Source organism: Ursus arctos, unplaced genomic scaffold, assembly GCF_023065955.2.
Source record: "Ursus arctos isolate Adak ecotype North America unplaced genomic scaffold, UrsArc2.0 scaffold_28, whole genome shotgun sequence".
Classification (NCBI taxonomy): Eukaryota; Metazoa; Chordata; class Mammalia; order Carnivora; family Ursidae; genus Ursus; species Ursus arctos.
The window spans coordinates 33,693,884-33,703,335 of record NW_026622963.1 but is presented as its reverse complement, the minus strand read 5'-3'; the positions used below and the strand labels follow the sequence as shown (position 1 = coordinate 33,703,335).

Below are 9,452 nucleotides of genomic sequence, written 5' to 3'. Positions count from 1 at the left end.
TAACGCAATAAATGAAAGAACCCAGATACAGAGTGGCATCTATATGATGCCATTTATGTACAGTTCTAAAACAGGAAAAACCAATGGTGAAAAAAATTTTCAGAAAGTGATTGACTTTGGGGTAAGAATTGACTGGGAAGAGAAACTAGGGAATTTTCAGGGGTGATGGTAATGATCTAGATTCACCTTGTTTAAAAAAAAAAAAAGCCATTATTAGGGATAGAGCCGCTAACAATACCTGAACTCACTAATCCATCGTAACATCATCTCCCTGTGAGATGCATAGGAAGTACAAAGCTTCACTCATTGCCAAAAATTGAACCTGATCAAGTCTCAAGATGTAAATACCAGTTGATAGGAAATATGGAGAGTAGTAGGAACATGATAATAAATAAATATCATAGGAACGAAACCTACTATATCCAAAATACAGGAAATAGGGATGCCTGGGTGGCTCAATTGGTTTGCGTGGGACTCTTCATTTCAGCTCAGCTTATGATCATAGGGTGGTCGCATCTGGCTCCATGCTGGGCATAGAGTCTGCTTAAGATTCGCTCTCTCCAGGGCTCCTGGGTGGCACAGCAGTTAAGCGTCTGCCTTCGGCTCAGGGCGTGATCCCGGCGTGATGGGATTGAGCCCCACATCAGGCTCTTCTGCTATGAGCCTGCTTCTTCCTCTCCCACTCCCCCTGCTTGTGTTCCCTCTCTCGCTGGCTGTCTCTCTGTCGAATAAATAAATAAAATCTTAAAAAAAAAAAAAAGATTTGCGCTCTCCCTCTTCTTCTGCCCCTCCACCTGCGCACGCTCTCTCTCAATATTTTTTTAAATATAGAAAATATATGGGTCAAATAACCTGTAAAATAGGGGAATAACATAGAAAGGAAAACCACTTTAGAATATAAGACACTTCTGGGACATGGCCGCATCATGCAATGTTGCAATGTGTGGACATTGTTTGGATCCTAATTCTAAGAAATCAACCATAAAAGTAATTTATGAAATAGTAAGAGAATATGATCAGGATATTAACTGATACTAATTACTAAAACGTTTAAAGTATAGTAATGGCTTATGTGTCTGTTTTAAAGGAGTTCAGAGGGCACTGGGGTGGCTCAGTCAGTTGATCATCTGACTCTTGATTTTGGCTCGGGTCATGGTCTTGGGGTTGTGGGATTGAGCCCCACATCAGGCTCTGCTCAGCATGGGGTCTGTCCCTCCTCTTCTCCCCTCCCCACTCTCTCTAAAAAATAAATAAATAAAATCTTAAAAAAAAAAAAAAAGGAGTTTGGGGTGCCTGCCTGGCTCAGTCAGAAGAGCGTGTGATTCTTGATCCCAGGATCCTCCATTCAATCTCCACTTTGTGTGTAGAGATTACTAAAATTAATAAACTTTCAAAAAATAAAAGGGAGTTCTTATCTCTTTCAGATACATAAGTATTTACAGATGAAATAATATGAAGTACATAGGATTTGCTTTATTTTTTTTTTTTTTAGAGATTTTATTTATTTGTCAGAGAGAGAGAGAGGGAGAGCGAGCACACAAGCAGGGGGAGTGGCAGGCAGAGGGAGAAGCAGGCTCCCTGCTGAGCACGGAGCCCAATGCAGGGACTCTATCCCAGGACCCCGGGATCGTGGGCTGAGCCGAAGGCAGGCACTTAAACCGACCGAGCCACCCAGGCATCCCACAGGATTTGCTTTAAAATAAGCCAGGGGGAGCTGTGGGGCAAGTATGCGAGACAATGAAAAAAGATTGGCCATTTGTTAAAATGTTAGAGCTGAGCAATGTGTACAGAGGGGTTCATTGCATTACAATATTATCCCTACTTTCCTGTGCTTGAAAAATCCTATAATACAAGATTAAGCAAAAAACAAACAAGAAACTTTTGTGCCCACACTGGGCTTCAAGAGCTTACCTGGCGGTGTTTCATACTAAGCTTTTTTTTTTTAAACAATTTTTTTAAAATTAAGATTTTTATTTATTTATTTGACAGAGACAGCCAGCGAGAGAGGGAGCACAAGCAGGGGGAGTGGGAGAGGAAGAAGCAGGCTCCTAGCAGAGGAGCCTGACGTGGGGCTCAATCCTAGAACGCTGGGATCACACCCTGAGCCGAAGGCAGACGCTTAACAACTGCGCCACCCAGACGTCCCTATACTAACCTCTTTCTGCCACCTCCCCGTTAGATCAAATCTCAGCTGCAGAGAGGTGGAAACTGCCCTGAGCAAATTGGTGACACATAGACCCTTCAAGGCACAGGGACTTAAGCGTCTTGTTTGTAGTTTGCTAGCCTTTTGAGCTTGGCCCCAAGGTTGCCAGGAGGTGTCCATTCCGCCCACAGCTACTTTATCTCCAGTTTAGGCAGGGCCGTGTCAACTGTTGCTTCCTCCACCAGACCCTGCACCTATGCCCCAAATGCAGCTCACCTCATGCGTTGTGACGTCAATGTCTTTCATCCTATCATGAAACAGGACTGCCTAGGGATAAGGCACCATAGAGTCCTATGACCCTAGCCCTGTGGAACACAGGCTGGGTGAACCCTTCAGCCCCCTTTCCAGCTTGGGTTGGGTAAGGGGGTGCACTTTCCCAAAACACTGCAGTGCTGGTGAGTTAGGACCTAGACATGCTGACAAAAAAAGCAGGAACGGGGCACCTGAGTGGCTCAGTGGGTTAAGCCTCCGACTCTTGGTTTCAGATCAGGTCATGATCTCATGAGTTGTGAGATCCAGATGCGAGTTGGGGGGGGTGTCCTTGCTCAGCGGGGAGTCTGCTTGAAGATTCTTTCTTCTGCCCCTCCTCCAACTCACTGGAGCACTCTCTCTCAAATAAATAAAAGTCTTTAAAAAGGAATAAAGCAGGAACAGGTCAACCTGGAGGAAGCTTAGGTCTTGTTGGCTCAGGTCTGGATGGGTAGGCTGGCAAAGGTAAAAGGCAGGACTCTGCCATTCTGGACCGGCTGATTGGTGAGCTGCTCCAACCATTTCTGTACTCAACCAATACTGAAATCTATGTTAGGAGCTGAAACTACAGCAATGAACAGCCAGGTCTCCTGTCCCCATTGGCAAGTGCACGATGACAAACAATACAGTAGTAATCTACTTCAAATGCCAGGGAATGTTAAATACGGTGCGGTGCTAGAGGATGAAGGGAGTTGCTTTAGACTGGGTGATTAGGGAAAGCCTAGGAAAGTAACATACAATCTGAGGCTTGAGTGACATGGAACTGGCCCTGTGAAAATCTGGACACAAAGAACCAATAGGTACAAAACCTTAGATTGGCATTTACAAAACTGGAAAAAAGATTCAAGCTTGGTGTGCAATAGGATGGTAGGGGATGAGGTAAATGAAAAACATATGAAAGCTTTTTAACAACAGCTTCTAATTTTCCATAGCCCACTGGGGAAAGGGCATAGTCAAATGATATGCAGGAGTTAAAAATTAGTCAAATAGCATCTTCTACCTCTTAAAATGACCAAAGGGTTCTAATGGCAAATTACTGTATTTTTTAAATCATAAAAATACTGATAGTGTCATGATAGTGACAGAGCAGGGAGAACAGGGCCTTATGTGCCCACTGCTGTCAGCACCTGGAGTCTCTTAACTTTGGCCTGTGATAGGGCCTTGCCATTCATATTGAACAAATGCCCAAGTTAACAGTAATCAATGATATTGTAATTGCTATTAATGATATTTAAAATAGCAATGAGATTCACCAACAGACTCAATGACAGGTTTGGAAAATCAATTATTTTCATCAAACAGCCTGCATATATTTAAATTCTGAATAACCAGTTTTTTTCTAGTGACTTGTTAAAATGAGGCATGGCTGAAAACTGTCCTCAGCTCTGTTGCTTGCCACGTGTCTCATTCTGCTTGTCTATTGATCATCACTTTCTGGTTATAATGAAGTAGCTCTAAAACAATCAGTAAATTAAGGGGCCTATTATCCATTCTGGCCCACATCACAGTTCCCTTGGAAAAATCTGGTAACAACTCTAAAATTAGATGTTATTCAAGCTTTTGAAAGTAGCTAGAGATTATGCTGAGGGCCCTAACGCCTTTGCCTGCTGTGTGTTTGTTTTTTTTTTGGGGGGGGGGTCAATCCCCCATACTCCAATCTCTTTCAAAGCCCCAGCAACTGAAGCAAAGAAGAGCCGCTTTAGACCAGGCGATCGGGGAAGGCCTAACGTCCCAATCCTTAGCTGTCAAAATCTATTACTAAGCAGGGTGAACTGCACAGGGCCCTTTGTTGGGAACTCCTCAGGCTCCATCTCTCTCCCAGTGTTTAAGGACAAGGGACCCTTTGCCTCTTTCTCTCCCTCACTCTCCAGGTTCACAGGTAAACCCTCCCACCCCAGAGAGCACCAATCGACACAAACTGCTACATTTTACTTTATTTTTGCACATAATGAAAACAATCAATTGACTAAGCAGTTCCAGAACTATTCGTGTTCATTATTCCAGAAGTAAATGAGGTCAGAAGGCAAACTTTTCATTTTTTTCCCCAAACATATATTGCAAGTATCACAGAAAGTCCTAACAACACATGCAACACGGGCTGGCTTCAACATACAGAGAGCCCAAGCAAGAAGGGTGAGTGCCAAAGATCCATGTGGGTCAGACCAGGAGCAGTGCTCCAGGACGCTAGAATCTTCCCAGCCAGTCCTTAACCCTGCCCTTCCATACACACATCCGCCCTGTGAAGTTCACTGCCTTTTGTCAGATTCAAATCGGAGCAGCTCTTTCCTCCCGCATTCCAGGCTCATCATTTCCTCCCATCCCAAGGTGGATAATCCATACACAGAAGTCCAGGCAGCTCCAAATATACTCTCCCAGCTCTGTTTCACTTGGCATCTCCACAAGCCATGCTCCAGCTCAAATTCTGTACAGGAAGTTCCCATTGCTATCGAAGAACTCTCGCCCCCTCTGGACTACTTTGCTGCTGAAGTTCTGATCACCCAGCTCCTGTGCCTTCAAATCTTCCAGTTTGTCACTTGGCAATCCACAACCATCAGTTCCTCTCTTGCCCGCACCGTCACTGGTGGAGTACTTCTGCAGCTCTCGCTGATGACCCAGGGCTGCTGCAACAGGCATGGAGCGCTCCTCCTCCAGGACCTGGATTCCTTTACTCCCTCCCTTCTGTCTCCTTGGTGTATTTGTACCACAAGTGTTTGATTCTATCACGTGCAAAGCTGGGCTGTAACCCCAGCCCTTGAAGGAGGATTCACCCCTTGGCCTCAACAAAGAGCCTGATCCAGAGTGGTTTGTTGAGAGCGACTTCAAGGTATCCCCAGAGCTGGGGAGCTGCTGAAGTGAGTGGGCAAGCCCAGCTTTCTTAAGCACTTTTTGATCCTGCTTCAGTTTCTGCTCCAACGTGGGTACAAACTTGCTTTTTAAAACCCTTCGGATCACATCAGTGCTGACACCAAAGCCTTCAGCTAATCTAGGAACTGACCAAGACTCTGCAAATTCTTTATGTAAAAACCTATGGGAAAAAGGAGCGGGTTTTCAAGTTGTGAGGAGTCTGTTATCAAAGAAGCCAACTGATAATACTAATGATATTTACGTTGAAAAGAAGAGGGCTCAGAAAAACTGCAAACATAGCTTGTATCTAGTGCCACTAAAGGGCTGTATTCCATTCCTGTGTGCCAACAGCAACACCCAACCACTCTTAAGTCACTTTATTTCCATCAACTAAACTCCTCCCACTGTGCACCAGGCCCCAGGTAGATCCTGGGGGTTCATGAAGACTGTCCTTCCTTTCAAAGAACATACAATCTGGTCGTGGAGACAGATATATTAACACATACAACACCACTATGATAAGTTCTAGCAGAGGATGCTGTCAGAACACCTGGGAGACCCAGGGACAGGATATCACAACACCTGTGGCGTGGCAGGGGAATTGCTTCAGAAGTCCACCTATAGCTGGTCTGAACGGATGAAGGTACTAAGCTGGCAGAGGGAAGGAGAGGAAGAAGAGATCAAAGGTATTGATGATAGAGAGCACAGCATGTAAAACGCAGAGCAGCACATCACCATGGCAATAATCCAACCTGTCTAACGGTGAGGACAGGAACAAGATCATGTCATGCTTACAGAGTCTCGTGTTCACCCCAAAACAACAGTGAACCAAGGAAGGATTTTTAAGTGGGTGTATTCAAAAATAGCAGAATTGCAATTCGGGACATGCAAGCTATGGCAAATCATAAGCAGGTCCAGGAAGGATTTTAAGCAGTGGAATGCCACAAGCAGCTTTTCACTTTGAAGCTCAATCCAGGAGTAGTTTTCGGTGGCAGGACTAGAGATGGAAAAATCGGTCAAGAGGCTGTCCTGGTAATCCAGGCCATCTGAACTGCGGCAGTTGCAATGAAAGCAGAAAAAGGAACAGTGCTGAGAACTGTTGCAGGAAGGCCAAATGGTAGAACTTGGTAAGGACTAAATATTGGGGGAAGTAGGCAGAGATTCAGGCTTTCAGCTTGAGTGACTGGTGGGACCATTCAGGGGTAGAGTGAAAACAGGAGCAAAATGAAGTCAACAGGGAACAGTGATACATCTTCTTTTGTTACACTGAGTTTGCTATTTTATACGTTGCGTTTGAAAAACGTGAGACATCCGAACAGAGATGGTCTAGTGCATGGCTGAATATATACAGGTCAGAAGAAAAACGTGGACTGGAGATGACAGATTCGGAAGTCAAAAGCGAAGAGCAGGGGTGGTTGAAGCCACATGAATGACGTAGGTGGAGATAAAATGACCAAGGACACAACTCTTAAAAACAGCAGTATTTATTTATTTAAAATATTTTATTTATTTATTTAACAGAGAGAGAGACAGCTAGCGAGAGAAGGAACACAGGCAGGGGGAGTGGGAGAGGAAGAAGCAGGCTCCCAGCAGAGGAGCCTGATGTGGGGCTCGATCCCAGAACTCTGGGATCACGCCCTGAGCCGGAGGCAGACGCTTAACGACTGAGCCACCCAGGTGCCCCCAAACAGCAGTATTTAAGATAAAGGAGGAACAAGGAGAGCCCAGGAAGGAAAGTGAGAAAAGGAGCCCTAGAAATAGAAGTGACTAGTACCCTGGGTCAAAGAAGAGAATTTCAAGAAAACACACTACAAGATCAAATGTTGCAGAAATATTAGAGAGGCTAGAGACTAGAGTGTCAGGAATGCCTAGCAGGGAGGAAGTCACTGGTAAGATTTGTGGACAACGGTTTCACTGCTGTGACAAAACAAATAAGAAGGATAGGCAGCCAGGAAGAACTAGCTTGGAACAAAAGGATGAGGGAGAACCTGAAGCTGACAGATGTAGGTCTCTGAGGAATTAGGTACGACTATGACCTAGTGCAAAACATTGGTCCTAGACAAGTAAAGGGCTACCACTTCCCCTCATTTGTAAATATTGAGAATGGGAAATTAAGAGGAAGACCAAGAAGCTTTAAAGGGCTCTTAACTAATGATCAGTTTCTATTAACCACGGAAAGGGAGGTGACAGGAAGATCTGGAAAAGCTGTTGTTTAAGAGGGGAAAGGAGGATGACACAAGAGAGGTGCTAGGCTCACAGAATCTCCCTGCTCTACAGAATCCCCTTTCTTCTAAGTGTCAACTTCAGAGCCATTCTGATGGGAATGGAAAAGGACACATAACTTATGGAAACCTACTTAGCAATATTTATCAAAATGCAAATCCATTTGCCCTGGCACCCAGCAACTCTACTTCTGGGAATGTACACAACAAATATACCCAGCAGATATGTGGGATACTGTGTACAGCCACTAGAGCACTATCTGTGACAGAAAGTGAATGGGAACGACCCAAATACACATCATGAAAGACTGGTTAACTAAATAATGAATTACTGGGACGCCTGGCTGGCTTAGTCAGTAAAGCATGCAACTCTTGATCTCAGGGTTGTGAGTTCGAGCCCTGCGTTGGATATACAGATTATTTGATAAAATCTTAAAAAAAAAAAAAAGAAATATGTGAAAAAGGAAAAGTGTAGAACAGTATTTACAGTATTGTGATTAAGGAAATGAAAATTAAAATCTATATTCATACTCGTATTTGCATAAGGAGACCTGGAAAAAGGCACAAAAATAGTTCCACAGGAGCCTGGCTGGGATTAAAACTTTTCAATGTGTATACCACATTATACTGTTCTAATTTTGAACCGTATGTAATGTATTGTCTATTCAAAACAACAAACATAAAACTTAAAAAGGATCTCTAAGATTTTTAAGATATGGATTTTCTCTTCAGAAAAACGTACATCACCATGGAAGCCCCCATCCCTGACCTTAGCTTAAAAACGTCACGATCTACGATTCTGAGGTTAAATGATGTGATGTCTTGCAGCTTACTATTTTAAAATTTCAGCAAAAACGAACCGTGTCCTAATGTTAAGAACTATTAAATTTAGATGACGAGCTTACGGAAATTCGTTATATTACTCTACTTGTCATTTAGAAATCTTAAATGATAAGAAAGTAAAATATAAAAAGAACGTTCTAGGCCCCCGTGTCCGTCACTTCTCATCACAGCAGATCCAAACTACAGCGAGTCTTACCGGATCTGCTCCAAGGCTGCCCACGTCAGGGTCCTGGGCGGGGCACCCGGCGCCTCCATTTGCCTCCGAATTTTCTGGAACCGGGCGGCTTTTTTCTGTCGTTTCAGGGTGCTGGGGGAGAGAACCAATGGCAGAAGCCATGCGTGGGAGCAAAACAGGTGGCTGAAGAGCCTCAGCCTAAATCACAAAGAGCCCAGCCCTCTTCTCTTTGTTTGCAAGGGCAACCAAGCCATGTGTGTTGGCTCAGACCTGCTCCGTACACCTCCCGGAAATCTAATACCTAACACAGCCCGTAAACATGCCGAACTTTCTAAACGGGTGATGAAATACGTCACTGGTAAAGAAAGCTGTGGTCCCAAAGGAGCCGCACGCCTGCCCCTGCGCCCCTGACAACGGGTAAAAAACAAGGGCTGCGGCGAACGCGGCGGCACGACGCCGGGCTCCAAGGGGGAGCGGCCTGGAGCGCCGGGGCGCGATGCCCTGCTTCAGGCTGAGGGCCCGGGAAGGAGCCGGTACCTCTCCACCTCCTGCAGCTCCCGCTCCTCCGGTTCCCAGTCGGAATCGGGGTCCGGCTCGCGGCCAAGAGAGCCGGGGTCTGCCACCCCCCGGGTCGCAAACCCACAGCGAGCGACGGCAGCACGGACACGCCCGCCCAGCAAGAGGCTCAGAGTAAGCGCCATATCGACAACAACCTCCACCACCCCGAAACGCGCAGTACCGGAAGCGTGAGGGCGGGGCGGAAGTGGAGGGGCAGGCCGGGAGCAGGGATAGTCGCGCGTTTTTCCGGCTTCCGGCCGAGGGCAGGGTATCTGGGCTTGAACCCGTGCGCGGTCTACGCTTCCTGGCTGTGAATGTGGAGAGTATTGAGCTTGAAAAGCAAGGGCCGGAATGAGGT

The 9,452-nt window shown here is 45.6% G+C and overlaps 1 protein-coding gene across 1 annotated transcript; it reads right to left on the bottom strand.

The window, feature by feature from the left end:
- Window positions 1-4,371: 4,371 nt before the first annotated feature.
- Window positions 4,372-9,295, bottom strand: NGRN (neugrin, neurite outgrowth associated). Its single transcript, XM_026510486.3, has 3 exons — window positions 9,074-9,295; window positions 8,558-8,668; window positions 4,372-5,477 (listed from the first exon to the last, which is right to left on the bottom strand). Exons 1-3 carry the CDS (start codon window positions 9,235-9,237, stop codon window positions 4,868-4,870), a joined length of 885 nt encoding a protein of 294 aa, XP_026366271.1. The 5' UTR covers window positions 9,238-9,295; the 3' UTR covers window positions 4,372-4,867.
- Window positions 9,296-9,452: the final 157 nt, after the last annotated feature.

Excerpts from the sequence above, each read along its gene's own strand:
- NGRN (XM_026510486.3), bottom strand. The coding sequence starts at position 9,237 with ATGGCGCTTACTCTGAGCCTCTTGCTGGGCGGGCGTGTCCGTGCTGCC. Across the intron at positions 8,669-9,073 it reads GAGCTGCAGGAGGTGGAGAG|CACCCTGAAACGACAGAAAA; the intron begins GTACCGGCTCCT and ends TCTCTCCCCCAG. Across the intron at positions 5,478-8,557 it reads GCAGCCTTGGAGCAGATCCG|GTTTTTACATAAAGAATTTG; the intron begins GTAAGACTCGCT and ends TTTTTCCCATAG.